This window comes from Maylandia zebra, linkage group LG4 (genome assembly GCF_041146795.1).
Source record: "Maylandia zebra isolate NMK-2024a linkage group LG4, Mzebra_GT3a, whole genome shotgun sequence".
NCBI lineage: Eukaryota > Metazoa > Chordata > Actinopteri > Cichliformes > Cichlidae > Maylandia > Maylandia zebra.
In genome coordinates, this window is record NC_135170.1 from 16057464 (window position 1) to 16075117 (window position 17654).

A 17654-nucleotide genomic window follows, 5' to 3' on the forward strand; every position below is an offset into this window, starting at 1 on the left:
TCTGGTATTAGATGCAGTTCAAATGAAGTTATTATTTGATAAAAGAGATATAACGATCATAAAAGTCTTGAGGCAACACATTTGATTGGCGGTGGTTGTGAAGACTTGTTCTTCGTTTTGTAAAGGGTTGCGTAAATCTAAATGTTTTAATTATTTGGGAATTTATTTGCAACTCTTATTCAACATGTTCTGTGCAGGTCAGAGGTCAGAAACATAGTGCACAAGGCAGGAGACGCTGAAGTTTGTGGTTGAAAACACAGACACCAGGAGAAAAAAACCCAAACAAACCAAAAACAAAAACTTAATGGTGCATGTACCTATTGCCCCTCGGTGATATTTTACACCTTATTAATCCCGCTTTGATCTCACCGTCATATTTTAGTCTTTCTTTAAAGTAATTATGTGCTTCAATTTGATCTTTACAAAACACAAGCTGGGGCTTTTCCATCCTGGCAGGAAGTTAAATAAGAAAAAAAAAAACATGACAGAACAGGTAAAACAGCTATGTATGATCCGCTGATGGTTTTCACATGAGGTGCCATCTAAATGATTTAATGGACAAATCGAGGGATGGACATCTTCCTGCTGCAACACTTCATAAAACTGGGAAGCCCTGGAGGTCACGTGATAAAGGTCTGCCTTTTTCTGAAAGCGTGTGGGTAGGTGTGTTTTGCCTGTTAAGGTCACACCTGTCGGGCGGTGCCGCAGGCAGCATGTCGCTCATTATTTACTTTCTCTCTTGCCGGGTAGCCTTTCAGCTTGGTAGTAACAATGGCTCAGTGTTAATGCATTATGGCTGACCAGCGGAATTATAGCGCTGACCGAAGCAGGCGACACGATGAAAGATATTTACCAGACCTCGAGCTAAGCTGCTCAGCTCTTTTAAAGAAACGCGAGGAATTAAAGCACACAGGTGCGTCTGTCTTCAGCCAAAGTCTGGAGACGTTTTGGAGAACTGCCTCGTAGAACTGGGTGGTTCATGAAAGTTGTATTGCTTTTTTTCAGTTAACTATTTCGGGCTCGCGACATGGCTCTATCCCAGCTTCAGTGCCTGGATGATAACCACGTGAACCCGCGGACGCACGAGTCCAAGCCCGAGTTCTTCTACTGTGAGGACCAGCGGCTCGCGCTGGAGGCTCTCCTGCAGGATGGTCGCGAGGCGTTCTTTAAATACCTGGAGGCTCGCGGCCTCCGGGGTTTCCTCTCAGACCCGGAGCTGGAAGCTCTCACCGGCGCCGTCGAACCCTATGACCCAGGCTTGGAGCTGTTCTCGGGGGATGCCGAAGAAGTGCAGACCCCGCTGTCGCTTCACTACTGGCCAGAGCTGTCGGACACGTCCATCCCGCAGATGGACCTGGGCTGGCCCGACAGCGATGCGTACCGGGGGGTGACGCGCACTACGGTGTACACGCAGCCGCCGCTGGATGGTCACGCTCACATCAAAGAGGTTGTCAGAAAAATGATCGCACAGGCGCAAAAGGTAGGTGGGCCAATGCAGTTATGATAATATTAAATGGCACTATTCATCATCACATTGTGCATTAAATAATATATAAAAATAACCATGTTTAAGTGCGGATGAAAACTTTGTTTTCTCATCAATATTTATGTGTGTTTTGAGCTTCCTGGATGACTTGTGTGTTGGTTCATCTTCAAAGCATGCTAATGTTTACTCACCTGAGTTCATTTAATGACTGAATAAAAATCCGAAAATATTGATTTCTAGCCATCTAACTAACTTTTTTTTTCTTTAATCAGCTGTGCATAGTCCTGAAATTACCCACAGTGCTGGCATAAAGTCTAAAGAAGTCAGTATAGTCAGACTACAGACTGCTGACCAAATGAGTAAAGTGCAGCTTGATTTATGGCCATTATCAGCTATGCCACTAACAGTGGACTATGTGTGCTAGGTGGGGTATTTGCATGGGTAATTTGCAGCGCTCATGCCTATCAGTCAGTGTTTGTGTCTGTTTATGCGGCTGAGTCATCTGGAGGCAGAAATTTATGACATGTCTTATTTCTTAGCATCACTTCTCTGTGACGTGTTATTTGCCTGAAACGAGCTCGCTGGATCATTTTCCTCAAGAGCTTCAGACAGAAAACGAGTTATCGGTTGTATAAGTAGCTGTGAGAGCTGGGAGAACTTTCCCTCTGCATAGGAAACACTTATTTTACTTAAACCTGAAAAACAACTTGAGTGTTATTTGTTTTGGCATAAAAATGTGTCCGCGCAGTAACCTTAAGGCTGAGGCTTTTATCCTTCTGCTCTGTAATGAATTTTGTTTTCATTTTCATGCATGAACTACATAGGAGTATCTGAGGCTGATCTAGGTTCTGTGCCTGTGCCTGTGCTTCTGCGTCTCCAGGTAATCGCAGTGGTGATGGACGTCTTCACTGATGTCGACATCTTCAGAGATTTGCTTGATGCTGGTTTCAAAAGGAGAGTTTCTGTTTACATCCTGCTGGAACGTGCAACGCTACCTCATTTCTTGGCCATGTGTCGGAGGGCCAACATGCACGCCGGACACCTCAAGGTGAGCCGGTACCACCCACTTCGTCATTTTGCATAGCAATTTGAATCTTATCATGAAAGAGTGAGTCCAAATTCTAAGTAAAGCTGAAAACAGTCATAAAAGTCAGCCGTTCAGTTTTCCCACAGCACGCTGTTGGACAGACGTCGCCATTCAAAGCGGTCCACCTAGGCAATAAAAGGTGATTACGACTCAAATGATAATGAGATAGAAAGCGAAATTTCATTGTGTGACATGTGAGGTCAAAATGTTACAGGGTAAATGTTTCACTGACGAGTTGAGCGTCTTTGCCTGTTGGCCCCAAACGCGTGCATTGAAACCTTTGGGACAAAATGGAAAGTCTTGCTGTGTTTTTGAGCCTGAAATAACTTTGTAAGGCTGTTGATGTAGAACACAAGGACAGATTATCTCGCAAAATAAGCAACTGAAGTCAAGAGACTTCTGTTATGCACGGATAAACAGAAGCACATGCCGGCTTCCCCTCTCTCTTTTGTCTCTCGCTGTCTCCCTCACACGCACACACGCTAGAGTCCACACAACCACCAGTAGATCCACCCAGCTGGTACTGCAACGCAGATAAATCCCATTCTGCCTACCTTTATTGTTACATATTGTAAGTAGCTAGCTACGATCAAAACACAGATATGAAACAGATCTTTCTCGTGCCGGGACATGTTAAAAAGGAGTTGCATGGAATATAAAAATGCGTTTTCACTGAACTGTTTTCTTGGGGCATAAATCTTTTGTAGAAAGCTGCCAAAGCAAACACAATCATTTTAACTCAAGTCAACCAAAAGAAACAATTGCTTTCTGTTAGGTGTGATCATTTCTCAAGAACAGTTTAGGATAGATTACTGGTTAAAGTGTCGTTGTGCAGGATTAATGTTCTCTCATATTACTTCACTGTGTAGTGTTTTTTAATGGCTTAGTCAGCATTAGATGGGGCCTCTCACAAGGTCTGCTTGTTTCACTTGGACACAGTTTTGCTTGACAGGTGGAAGAAGGAGCTGAAATCATCCAACGCAAGGTGTTTCCAGTTGGAGTGTTTGGTTCAACTGTAAAGGATTGAAATTTTCCATGAGTACAGAAGAAAATTTAATGGAAATTTTCCATGAAATTGGCAAAATGAAATTCACCTGATTGTTATACAGTTTACACCAAGCACATTGTCCTCAACAGCTCTTTATTTGATTAAGTAAATGTTTGATTTCATGTATTTCACTTACATTTTGGTCAGAATTGAAGAATAATTTTTTTTAGCCATGATCACGCCTACCGTCTGCAGCATTAGCCGTACCTTATTGGCTCGACCTGTGTGCTTAGTGGTCCCTGTAATACTGCAGAAATATTTCAAAATATCTAAAGTAGCATGCATGCGTGCAGATCATGCTGATAAGAAAAGATGCACAAACACTCACACTTGTCACTTTATGCCTCAGAGTAACTAAAGTTAAACAGGCTTGACAGTCTTTCAGTACCATCTGGATCCAATTTGCCAACAAAACAGCAAGAAATTCAATAGCAGCAGTGTTTGCTTTGTCAACAAAAGCACATGTTTGTGTGGCACATGACATGATAAGTGAAAGCGGTTGCTCAGTTTAATGAGTTTTTCATATGCGATTCATACTCACTGCATTTGCCTTTTGAATTAAATGCCATGTTATTATTTCCTACTAAGACGTCCCAGACCTTTTTCTTGCTTTAGATTCATAAGCACTGAGAATCTGTCTTTAACAGTTTTACTCCTACTTGCTTCACAGTAGACACACAGGCTGAAGTTGCTCTGCTAAATTAAATATTTGATAGCACAGTGGCTCTGTATGAAGAAAAGACATTCTGTGCCACAGTTTCTTCTAATATTTATGGAGAGACAAGTGTATCTCCTTCAGGTAGGTCACTCTCTGGTCTTAGCCAACAGGAGCGTACAACGTACACCTGACAGAGAGTTTTAAAATGACATGCAAAGCTGCTATTCTGTTTAATCCACGGTGGCTCTGCAGCAAGTAAAACAACGCTGTTAAGAGATGGATCCAGTGTAGTAGGACACAATCTTGTTTGTTTGACAGCCAGCGTGCTTCCTTTCTCTTAGTCATACACTGCGAGTCTGTTAGGTTCTCCTATGAAGTGCACTGGAGGGGCTTGCTCCCTGATGTGTCATATACTGCTGCTTTGTTATACTGGCAGGCAACCTTTGGCGTGGGGCCTATTTCACCAAGTAAAACTACATAGCCATTTATGACATTAACATTAACAGTGCACCAATAGATGCTCATCTATGTGGAAAATCTGAAGAGCCTGGAGACAGGAGTACGTGACGACGATGAGCAGCTAACACAAACATCTCTAAAAGCGACAAGTCTGTCAAGAAAGACAATCAGAGGATGACTTGCAGGAAACAGGTGATAGTTTGGGAATTTACCACAAGCCGTAAGTGACGAGATAGAGCGGCTGGAGGGGAGGGATGGGAGGAGGAGCAGATGAGTGGTGAAATGAGTTGCCAAGTGAGTGAGAGTAAGTGGAATCTGGCACCTGAGTGGGCAATAAGGTACTAAATTCTTCTTACCCATCAGTTATTCAGGAAGGTTTTCTAGGAAAATATCCAACTGCCACACTTCAAGCTGACAGAGCTTAATTTAAGTAGTTTAGCAAAGTGTGCGCATTGACTGTAGAGACTGTTGAAACCACAGTGCACTCGGAGGTGGTTTTATTTCCGCATAGAATGCATTGAACAACTGCTCAAATGCTCGTCGTCATGAACTTGGAGCATGCAATGCAATTTATCGAATCGGTTAACCAAAGGAATGCACTGGGGGAAGGAGAAAGTTTAGGGTGTGCCTAAACGAAGGAGGAAAACAAGTGTTTCTACTGTGAGACAAAGCATGCCAGAAAAAAAGAAACGAGGAGGAGCTGAAACAAGAAGACTGACTGCATGATGTTTTGGCTGCATCATGTGGCTTTCAGACAGACTTAGCACTCAAAGTTGTGTCAAGGCATCCGGAAGGGCAGGCTGAAAATCCCCAGATCAGACAGTGTAAGTCTATACTTACAACAAACCAAAGGACTAGTGTGTCAAGGTGACTTGAGGGTCTGTTACACACCTTGCTGGGCTTATGGAGCTTATTTATGTACTGCTGAGTAACGACAACAAGAACCACACAACTTAAGGTCAATATGTGTAATGGTGTGATTTTTTTTTTCTCTCTCCAACGTTACTGTATTATGTTTGTAAAATGAGATTGTCAGTCTAACACTTCCATGCATTCTTTTTTGGATAATACAACAATTAACTGTGATAAATCATCCATGAATATATATGTGTTGCTGTCTACATAGATTGAAATTCACATTTAACTATTACATGAACATTTCTTCTTCTACATAAATATAACCAGAATCCAACCAGCTGGCAGCCTGTTGAGTCGAGTCCCTCAAGTTGCACTCATTGACAAAAACTCAATCAGACTGATGGCAACATGCTGGCAATCTGTCTGCATTTATAAATTAGACAGCAATTCTTTGCAAACCTCCAACAATCTCTCTGAGAGTGACCTCAGTCAGTCCACATGGTCATGAGTGCAACACCCTCAATCTCTGGGCAACCACTGAGTCACCACAAGTTGCACTCGGTCGCAGAATGTGAAAAAATTCAATATTGTCACCAGGAAGCCACGCTTTTTTTTTCTTCTTATTTTGTAGATGCAAGGAGATTGATGTCCTATGTTTAATCATGTAACTTAGGTATTAGCTTGTTGCAAATTAGGAGGTTAAGTCTGTCAGATGGTCTTTCAGTTCAGTCGATTTAATGAGAGTTTGCTTGCGTCCTGCGAGCTTATAGCACTGCCTAACTTTGTAAACCTGTTCATGGATACCTAAACCTTTATTTTTTTTATTGTAACAACTGGGATCTTTTTGTTGGAGCTGAAACGAAAATTGACTCAGAAGGCTTATTTTATAACACATATGCTGTGCTTTTAAGAGGCATGAAAAACAGACAGTTTCCAACAAAGGTGGGGAATATAGGTTTTCAAATCAAGTAAAGACAAGCCAGACATCATAATGTGGGTTGTGTAAGTTTTAAGCAGAGTGTTTACACTGGCTGTGTTTGTGTGATTGCTTAGATGTTTGAACACATGGAGCAATTGCCTTAGATTAAGGCAGTAAGTGGAAAATGACTGCTAATGACTTCTGTATCTATGTTTTAGGGATTATTATTAAGGCAAACAGTTGTTCCATCCATCCATCCATCCATCTTCATCCGCTTTGTCCGGGGCCGGGTCGCGGGGGCAGCAGCCTAAGCAAAGAGGCCCAGACCTCCCTCTCCCCAGCCACCTCCTCCAGCTTATCCGGGGGAATACCAAGGCGTTCCCAGGCCAGCCGAGAGATATAATCTCTCCAGCGTGTCCTGGGTCTGCCCCGGGGCCTCCTCCCGGTGGGACATGCCTGGAACACCTCACCCAGGAGGCGCCCAGGGGGCATCCTTGTCAGATGCCCGAACCACCTCAGCTGGCTCCTTTCGATGTGGAGCAGCAGCTGTTCTACTCTGAGCCCCTCCCGGATGGCCGAACTTCTCACCCTATCTCTAAGGGAGAGGCCAGCCATCCTTCGGAGGAAGCTCATTTCTGCCGCTTGTATCCGCGATCTCGTTCTTTCGGTCACTACCCACAGCTCGTGGCCATAGGTGAGGGTAGGGACGTAGATCGACCGGTAAATTGAGAGCTTCGCTTTTACACTCAGCTCCCTCTTCACCACGACGGACCGGTGCAGCGTCCGCATTACTGCAGCTGCAGCCCCAATCCGTCTGTCGATCTCCGGCTCCCTTCTCCCATCACTCGCGAACAAGACCCCGAGATACTTGAACTCCTCCACTTGGGGCAGGAACTCATCCCCGACCCGGAGTGGGCACTCCACCCTTTTCCGGCTGAGAACCATGGCCTCAGATTTGGAGGTGCTGATCCTCATTCCCGCTGCTTCACACTCGGCTGCGAACCGTTCCAGTGCGAGCTGGAGGCCCTCACCCGATGAAGCCAACAGAACCACATCATCTGCAAAAATCAGAGATGAGATTCTGAGGCCACCAAAGCGAAAGCCCTCTGCCACTTGGCTGCAAACAGTTGTTTGTTAGCAAAAAAAGAAAATTCTACATTGGCTACATTTGAGTTGTAAATGTTTGATATTACTATTATTTGTGGATGTTATTGTTCTTTGGCTGACGTAGTGTGACTCACGGTCTCTACTCACATTGTTTGGCAGGCTTTTATTCTATAATGCAGGTCACAGGTTATGAAGGCAGTTTTGGGTCTTTAATATGTACAAAAATTGCGTGTTTGTTTGTGTTTCAGCACCTTCGTGTCCGCTGCTCAGAAGGAGCGGAGTTCTACACGAGGTCCTGCACCAAGGTCAGAGGGCGAATGGGTCACAGATTCATGTTCGTTGATGGAGACAAAGCTGTGTCTGGGTCGTACAGGTCAGTGCACATCACGTGTGTGAGAAGGAGGGAGAATGTGTCAGAAAAAGATTATCCCCTTGTGCTCCACCTGCTTTTGAAACTGCCAACTTGGCACAAGAGATAAATAAACAATGGCTTGTCGACATAGCAGACAAACAGGTTGTAAATGTATCCAATCTACTAGAGTAACCGTGCAGTTCCTAAGTGACTGGATTATTATACTTTTACGTTTGCAGTCATTGCTGATTACTTCATTATGCTTGCAGTGTAGTGTAGTTTGTTTTGTGGTATCGTGGTGCAGTTTAAATAAGTCTGAATTTGCATTTTTTATTTGTTCATATTTGTTTTTTGTGCAGCTTCACTTGGATGGCCTCACGTCTGGATAGGAATCTCATCACCGTGGTTACAGGCCAGGCTGTGGATGGCTTCGACCGACTGTTTCGCTTCCTCTATCTGTCCTCCAGTTCTGTTGACCTCCGGCAGACCATCACAGAGCCTGAACCTGAGCCGGAACCCCTCCCACAGCCCGCCCCTGTCATACCCCCTTCTGCTGAGATTGCGAGGAAGTTGTACAGCCCAAAATATGCCCTGGTTGCTTTGACCAACCCCGGCCCCACCACCTCTGTTAACCAAGAAAGCCCCAAAGAACCCCAAAATCCAGAGAACTCCAAGAAGAAGAGGCGAGGCAAGGCTAGTGAAGAATCGACAAAAGAATCTCCTCCTCTCCATCCTGGATTAATAAATCTAGAAAAAGCATGCTTAATCGCATACCTGCCCACATGGCCAGAACCTGACCCCCCCAGTGATGTCATAGGGTTCATTAATGTTCGGGATGCCAAAAAACCAACTCAAGTCCACTTGCAGCGTTCAGAGATGTTTGAAACCAGCCAGGCGATCAGGTTTAGCAGTCCGTTCAGCAGCACAAAGGAATCCAAGGAAGAAGTCGCCAAGCCCACACAGGCGACTCCTAAACAAGAGGAGGTGAATGCACTCCAACCAGCACAGGCTAAATCCATGGTTGATGATGCTGTAGAAAAAGCACAGCAAGCACAACTCAGTGATGTCACACATAACAAAGAGGCATCTGAACAGAAATCACCTGCATCTGAGGAAAAGTCTGACCTGCAGTCAGACGCCGCTAATTCTGTCAGCCCCAAGAATAAATTTGATTTAAGCACAACTACTAACCAAGAGGCAGGCCTTGATACTCCCCTCGGTGCACAAGCACTTCCCCAATCCAGCAGCGAAGCACCCGCTTCTGACGAGGGGAAGATTTCCCACGCAGAACAACCCGTCTCATCAAACAGTCACGCTGAGTCAGGCTCGCTCCCAGAATTAAACACAGAAAAGAAAGCAGAACCTACAAGTAGATTGAGCACACAAAGTTCTGCTGTGCACAGGACACACACCCCAACACCAAACGGTGCACACACCCCTCAGATTCCCGACTCCCCAGAATTAAACACAGAACAAGGTACGAAAGAAAAGACCCCACCACCACAGGCGGATTCACAAACACGAGCTGTTCACAAGCAACCGCAAATCTCTACTGAAGTGGCTTCTAGCATCCAGACTCCAACTGTCCACAGCAACATTTCCACCTCCCTGGTTTCTGCCACACAGTCTAAAAATAACCACATTCCTATTACTACAGTGCACTCAAGCACATCTTCTAGCGCTTCTGTTCCCTCCACCAGCTCCTCTGCCCTTCCTCTTACTTCTTCCGTTACAACACCAAATCCACCCCTCCCTGCATCCTCTTCTTTGACCCCAGCTCCCCCTATCCCTAAACCTCGTACCATACAGATAGTTATGAGTGACAGCAGCACCAGCAATGGGCAGAAACTGCCGGAGATCCGTCTTGTTAGGAGGCCCGAGGCCAGCACAGGGCCCCTCGTGGCCCACAGTGCGTTTGATGTGGCAGCTGTTGAGCAGACATCTCTGGTAAAAGAGTGTCAAACTGTCCCTGAGCTGCAGGACGACAGTACCAGTAAGGCAGGGGCACAAAAAGACACAGAGAACACAGGGAATCCTGAAGAAACTTCAAAGCAAGAATCTAAAGAGACAAGTGTGGAAGCAGATGAGCAAGACGATGACGGAGCAGCATCCCAGACGGTCGCTGGAAGCGAGCTGCACAAGTCAGACGCTTTGATTAATGATGCACCAAAGGCAGCCGCATTGAAAATTCAAGAAATCATTCCAAAAGATGTTGACCTCGAAACTTCCGAAGATTGCAGGATTATTGGGAAGATGGACGCACGCTGTGTAGCAACAGCGCAGGCAGATACAGCGAGCCCTGAAAGGACTCTGACAGGCTCTGAATCTGGTGACATGTCAGACAGAAAAGGTGAAAATGTGACACAGTGCAGAACATTTCTCGCAAGAGTACATGAACCCCAAAGGATATCATTTTCTAAACCACAGGACATGGATCAGATGGAGGCTCTGAATTCTTCGACAGCGCCAGTGTTCTCGACCTCATGTCTGCGACCTCATAACGGCGATGGCGCACACACATCTGCTACAGACACCCACAGCCAGCAAGGTGAACAAGTAAGACTCACACATGTAGACAATGAGGTTAATATGCGAAATACTGCAAATCACAACACGCACAGCACCTTTCAAGAACAAACTTCTACAGGACGTGTTGGCACACACACGCCCGAAAAAGCCCTGCGTTTACACCTCACCGAAACACACCTGCCGGACTTCCGTTCGCAAACACCTGTGCACCGATCACAGTCGCTTAAAGCACACACTCCCACTCCCACTCCTGATGGATTTTCTCCACGCACGCCAGCCTTGGATTCTCTATCGCCAGACATTTTTGATGGTTATATCTCCTCACGAGAGGACTCCACTCTCTCCACCACCTCTGAAGAGTATTATGAATGTAGCGACTCGCTTTTTAATGAGCCTGTTTTTGACCACATGGCTTCTCGTGACCAGGGGATGATAGCGGATCACATTAATTTCGCACACACAAATAGTCTAAATTCTCCCGCCACTGGCACCGGTCCTGCACACATAAATTACAGCTCAAGTGATGCTACATTAGGTACGGCACACAGTGAAACACAGACTTTGACTGGGGCCGCTAAAGTCCCCAGTTCTTCTTTACTTGGAAAAAAAGTGGAAACTAGGGAGGTAGAGAACAAGGCAAGTGAAGAAGAAGCGAGTGAAGAGGACGAACATGGGAGGAAACTGAGTGTGGCCGAGACGAGGGAAGAGCAAGAATCCCAGGGGACAGAGATGAGAGGCAGTGAGGATACTAATAGAATAATGGTGCAAATTAAACGAGGCAAAGATTCAACTGAAACAGGAGGAAAAGACAAAGAGGTCCAAACGCCTACGAGAAAGGTGGCAAGGAGCCAGTCAGCTGCAGACAGACTGGTGGATGGAGGAATGACTGCAGGAGGGTCAAGTAAAGAGAGATCAAAGCCAAAGCGATCGTCCGCTGGTGACATTAAATCAACAGAGGGAGGGAGACCAGACAGAGAGGGGAGGGAGAACGCTTCAAACCAGGTGGAAATAAGACCCAGGGGTACAGAGAGGAGAGCGAGCCCCCAGTCAAAGAGGCAGACAGAGGGACAGAAGGTATGAGCACTGATCAGAATAACATTTAAAACCAACAAAACGTTTCTTTAGTTTGCCAATCATATCCAAATGGGTATATATACAACTGGATTTTGTTAAAAAACAAAAACATCACACTAATTAATTGAAATTAAGGTAACACATTTTTCCTTCTTTGACAACTTAATTAAAAAAAACACAGTTTTTCAATTGGTGACCTTGAGACACTTAGTTGCTGCTGTATGTCCATCGTTTCCAGTCTCTGTGCTAAGCTGAGCTAAGCAGCTGAAACTGTTTAGTATGCAAACATGAAAGTGGTGTCAATCTTCCATTGGAGCCTTGGTAAACATATCTGTATCCGCCAACATCCTTAGTCTCTTGAAGAAACGCACCCATTGCATTGCCAGGGTTCATAATTAGATGCCCAAATGTATTTTACAACTAAATGAGGGCAAAATAAATGTTTTAGTAGATCCCAAGGCTTTACTCTGTGTTAACTTGCGTGACGGAAAAAACCCGAAGCATGCCAAAAATGTGGGTGTGATCTTAGCTTGTAGAAGCACATGCTCACTATCTCTAAGCCGGCCTTTTATCATCTTTAAAAACAACATATCTACAGTTGTAGGTGCTTCCTGTCACAGTCTCAGCCTTTTCTGATGCTTTTATTTTCAATAGAAAATTATGCACCTTTTCCTACTGTAACAATGCAGGTATTAAGTAAATATATGCATAATTATATTTCACCAAATCAAAGGAATAACCCCAACAGTCAAACATTGACTTGGCGACAGCAGGGAAGAAAAACTCCCATTCAACAGGAAGAAAACTCAAGCATAGCCAGGCTCAGGCAGGGGCAGCCATCTGGTGTGACCGGTTGGGGGTGAGGTGTGGTAGACAAGATAAAACACATGCTGTGGAAGAGAGCCATAGTAAGAGATTAATAACTAATGATTAAATGCAGAGATGTGTTTAAACACATAGAATGAAAAGAAATAAGGGAAGAAGAATCAGTGCATCATAGGAAGCCCTCAGCAGTCTAGGCCTATTACAGTGTAACTAAGGGAGGATTCAGGGTCATCTGATCCAGCTGTAACTATAAGCTGTAACAAAGGGTGGGTGTCTTTTATATCTGAACTGGGAGTTGGTTCCACAGAAGTGGGGCCTGAAAGCTGACGGCAGTGCTGCAGGGAGAGTCTTAAATAAAACCAAAAAGTTTAAACGTCCTTCTTATTTCTTCTTCTCTTCGCCTCCCAGTAAAATAATTTCTCACTGCTTGTAAAATCGATGAATGACAGCCTCTTTTCACTCTGTCGGTGTGCTTACTGAATCTAGACCTCCTGGCATCGCTTGAATCACAAAGCAAATACTGAATGATTTCTAAATCATCTAGTTTTATGGTCCCACTCTACCACTTACTACTACAACTACTACTGCTACACCAGTGTGTTCTTTTAAAAAGAGACTCAAAGCGTATCTCTTTTTGCACGTGTGTGATCAATGGGGAAATTTTTCAGGATCAGTGTTATTTTTATTCCTTTTTTTTTTATCCTGCTGATCAAAATCCCTTTTTAAAGTGTAAAAGGCGATTGTGGCTCAAGAGTTGGCAGTTCGTCTTGTAATCGGAAGGTTGCCGGTTCGAGCCCCGGCTCTGATAGTCTCAGTCGTTGTGTCCGTGGGCAAGACACTTCACCCGTTGCCTACTGGTGGTGGAGGGCCTGGTGGCGCTGTCAGTGCTGTGTGCACCTGTGTGTGAATGGGTGGATGACTGAATGTGTAAAGCGCTTTGGGGTCCTTAGGGACTGAGTAAAGCGCTATACAAATACAGACCATTTAATCTCTTATTTTAGAAGTTTTTGCCATGTGTGATGTCCTTTTTCCTTCTGCTTTGAAGCTTGTTAAGTCTATGCCTGTCATATGAAATGTGCTATATAAAGAAACTTGAAATAGTGCATTTATCAAAGTGCCTTTTTGTTCTTCACTGACAGTTTTTTATATTAAGTTTCATCAAAGTTTAGAAAAATTGAATGTGAAAGGCTTTAATAACATACAGTATTGTGCTAAAGTCTTGAGCCGCCCCTCATTTCTTTATGCTTGGGCAGGAAAAGTATATAAAGCAAAAACAGAGTTTGCACAATTCTAATTTTGAACATTTATATGACTGCATGTTTTTTTCAACACAGTCTGAAGTCTGATAGGCAGCCTTTCTGCAATTTCTTGAAGTAGTCTTCAGGAATAGTTCTCCAGGCTTCTTTGGATGTTGGCTGCCTTTTCTTTTGTTCTGTCAAGATGATCCCATACTGCTTCAATAACTTGAAGGTGTGAGCTCTGGGCTTTAATCAGGTATTCTTTTACTGCCTTGGTAGTGTGTTTTGGATCGTTGTCATATTGTCATGCTAATAAAATGCTTTCCAGAAGGTAATGCATGGTGGATTTTTTTCTGCATTCATAAATTCCATCAGTTCCAGTAAGATCCCCACCATCTAAAATTCAGATCCAAACCGTGACAGCGCCTCCACCGTGTAGACTTACTGTTTTACCTTGCACCTCAGCTGGCTCATGATGATTTAAACTAAATTTTCAAATTTGGATTCATCACTCTATAAGACCTGCTGACCCTGATTTTCAGTCCAGTTATTATGTGATTTGTATATCTCAGCCCATTCTCTCTGCTTCCCTTCTGGAATGGCTTCTTGACAGACACCTTTCCATTGAGGCCATTTCTGATGAGGCTTCAGTGAACAGTAGATCATGGAAGGCCCAGCTTCTCTCAGGTTTATGCTGGATCCCCCCCCCCCCCCCCCTGTTTCTGAAGGACATGACTTTCAGATACTGTTCCTCACACTGCACATCATATTCTTTTTTGGCTTATAGCTCTTTAGGAATTCCATTATTGTTAAACATGTGAAAAGTAGCCGTTGTTCAAAGAAAGACTCTTAAAGCCTCAAGAACTATTGCTCAAGATCACTTAAAAAAAAAAGAGTACAAAATATATAACAAATTCAGGGTTGGATCAAGAGTTTTGCACAGTACTGTATATAATTGAAATCCTATGTAATATAATTTACAGCATTTGTTTCTGTGTTTGTGTGTTGATCCATGAACCTTTCACCAGCAGAGCATCACTAAGTTCAAACACAGCAGCACAACCATGCTTTGTTCATTATTGAAGAAGGATGCCTTGTGCGAATAAAGGTGGCATATTTATAATGACGTGCTGTGCGTGTTTGCACTGATAGAGTATTTAAAGGAGTCTAAAAGATGAATAGGTTTCACATTTATTGGTGTTTAACTCACTCACTCTTGCCCCGAATCCACTGCCTTTCATCTCAGAGTACTCAGTCTGAGTCAGTGAAGTGTTGTTTGCATGTTTTAGCTTATTTCAGTCATGTAATATTAATGAACGTGAAAATAACACAGACACTTTGCACCCTCTCTTTTCCATTTGCAACAAAGCTTATATGTCACTTGCTAATGCGTGTGTGAGTGTAAGAATCCTACACTGCATTATAGATAAGTTGCCCCACATATAATAGATTAAATATGAGAAACTGTTGGCTGCAGAAGTGTTACACACACCCTGAGTCAGACATCTCCTCTGTCTTTCTTTTTTCTGCAGCTTTCACACTCTTCACCCAAACCTCAAAAACAGAGGGTCCAACGTAATCCGAATTTCTTTGATAATATGTCATCTCTTCACAAAACGTCAACCAGACCACCTCAACCACTGGTGACGGGTACTGTGGGATCTATAGCCGGACGGAAACGGGTCTCCCAAAGCCAGCAGAGCCAGGATTCAGCAGCACAGAACCAAACTCCTTATCCAAACTCCTCCTTACTCCATATGAACCCACAGATCCAGCTCAGTACTCAGTCTCACAACCAGACGGCATCTGGACCGGAAGTGCAGGATGGGAGAACTCCATTTAACTTGAGTTTCAGCCGGCTGTACAACCTTAAGGGGATGAATGGCAAAGTGAACAAGACTCCAGCACACAGTAAAAGAGGCAGCGTGGCCACTCCAGCACATGAGAGTAAAACCACCAGTTAACGTGGTCACTGGTCATCACGTCTTTTTAATGTTACTGCGTCAGGCGAAATCACCACTGGGCCAATGTTTATATACCAACACATGTTGTTACCTCTTTCTTGACTCCTCGTGTTGTATGACGCACGCCATACATGTCTGCATTTAAACTCGTGGAGATTTATTTTTCATATTTAAATCCAGCTGCCTGCCAGTTTACAGCGAGCTTTCTTCCCCGGGAGGTCATGACTTCAGGTGCAATAAAAAGACTAGACCAGAGTTTGCATACATTTTTAATAACTTGGATGAGGAAACTGAAATAGTGTGTTTTCATTCTCCAACCTCAGGCGTCAGTCAAAAAAAACAAAAACTCTTACATCAATCAGCTCTTTGACTTACTGTATTTAAACATGCTGCACATATACAGCAGATAAAGCAAAAAGAAAAACAATATATTATTGGCATTACTGGATGACTCCCATATGTTTTTGTGGATTAACGTACGGCTTTAATATCGTATTTTCTATTTTTTAAAATTTTTGCTGTTTGATTAATGGGGATTGATGAAAATGTACGTTAATAGTGTTTAAAACTGGTACACACCTAACTGCATTTACATAGGACTATATTATATACCATATTAAAGTTCCGGCTGTTATCTAACATTACTTTACAGTTAATAAAGAAAACGCTCAGCATTTTGTGACTTTTTTTTTTTACAGCAATCTGGAGCATTTGTCCTGAATTTGTAATATATTTTTTCTCCTCTGTATATCTGTACATTCAAAAAGGGGGTGCATGTTAAAAAAGTGAAAACAATTATAATTTTATTTAGGTCATTTGGTATTGTTACACTGAAAGGCTAAAGAGCAGTTTTCTTTTTTTCACATCAAAAGTATTTTTTTAGATTCTTAATATTTTTGTCCTGGAAGTGACTGTGCCAACAGACTTGCTACCTCTGAAGACAGATAAAGATGTTCTGAAGAATTGCTGCAGGAATGCACCAGATAGTGCACAGGTTTTTCCAAATGAGAGTGGAAATGTGCAGGATGTCCAAGATGCTAAAAATCACAAATATCATATGTCGTTTGATGGTAAAAAATAAAATAAATAAAGAAGCATCTTCTGTCTGTAATGTTATAGTTAATGGACAATGCATTTTTAATGAATGTGCAGCATGTTTACGCCTTTGCCAAAGATTTTGTATTTAACTGTTAAGTGTCCACATTGGTGTGTTTGTAGTGGATTTACATAGATTTAAGATGAATTCAGCTCTTTTGAATCCACTGCAGACAGGTAGACATCTGCAAGCATGACTTCAGAGCTCACTTCATGTGAGCTTACACATAGGGTTGCCAACTCCCTGAAAAATAAATAAGGGACACCTCGTGGCCAGGGCCGGGCGACCCAGTTGTCTTCACCCTTCCCAGTGTGGTGAATTTTCTAGCTCTTTTTTTGTGTGTGAAATTATTTTTTTAACCATTTGACTTGAATTTGATTTAAGTAGATGTTTATTCTTTGTGATATGAACACATGTGAAACAAATGATCATTTAGCCATTTATTTTTAGCTCAAAATGACAACATTAACACAATAAAACAGGTCTCCTTCTTAAACAGAAGCCTGTCATGCTTAACTTTTGAGAATATAAGTAAATCTTTCTTTAAAAGCACTCTGTCCTGCTTAACTTAAAATAATAGAAAACAATAGAAAGAAAAACATTCTTGTAACAGTGCACATTTAGTGCATTTAGTACAATTGGCTTCAGTTGAGGTATTATTTCAGCTTTTCTAATGATAATCAGCTGCTCCTGTTTGTAAACCCGCTTGTTCCCATGATTACGCATCACAACTCATCATCATTATTCATCTATGTATTACTTTTATGTATTAGTCATCTATTTGTTGTAATCATCTATCCTTGCAGTTGTTTATTACACAAAATAAGTTATATTATCACACTTCTGGCCACATAGCGCTGATATTCACTGCACATGCCCATATTAACTTTTTCCAGCCAGGTGTTTTCCTTTTCCCATTCTTCCCTTTCTCTGAGGGGAACAAACATTGCTGCT

General features: G+C 43.1%; 1 protein-coding gene across 7 annotated transcripts; it reads left to right on the plus strand.

Annotated features, from left to right (window-relative positions):
* Positions 1 to 691: 691 nt before the first annotated feature.
* Positions 692 to 17413, plus strand: LOC101483709 (uncharacterized). Of its 7 annotated transcripts, none has more exons than XR_013098307.1 (6): positions 692 to 1480; positions 2367 to 2534; positions 7871 to 7995; positions 8334 to 10324; positions 10402 to 10530; positions 15173 to 15290. XR_013098307.1 is itself a non-coding variant. In XM_004560693.3 (6 exons), exons 2-6 carry the CDS (start codon positions 1028 to 1030, stop codon positions 15602 to 15604), a joined length of 4422 nt encoding a protein of 1473 aa, XP_004560750.2. In that variant the 5' UTR covers positions 692 to 913; positions 1006 to 1027; the 3' UTR covers positions 15605 to 17412. The 7 variants fall into 7 exon arrangements, 6 of the variants coding, with proteins under 6 accessions (XP_004560750.2, XP_076739159.1, XP_004560751.2 ...); XM_004560693.3 differs by having other exon boundaries at positions 692 to 913; positions 1006 to 1480; positions 8334 to 11577; positions 15173 to 17412; XM_076883044.1 differs by having other exon boundaries at positions 10402 to 10522; positions 15173 to 15288.
* Positions 17414 to 17654: the final 241 nt, after the last annotated feature.

Coding starts and splice junctions, on each gene's coding strand:
- LOC101483709 (XM_004560692.3), top strand. CDS start 1,028: ATGGCTCTATCCCAGCTTCAGTGCCTGGATGATAACCACGTGAACCCG. Junction 7,996..8,333: donor GCTGTGTCTGGGTCGTACAG/GTCAGTGCACAT, acceptor TTTTTTGTGCAG/CTTCACTTGGATGGCCTCAC. Junction 11,578..15,172: donor GGCAGACAGAGGGACAGAAG/GTATGAGCACTG, acceptor TTTTTTCTGCAG/CTTTCACACTCTTCACCCAA.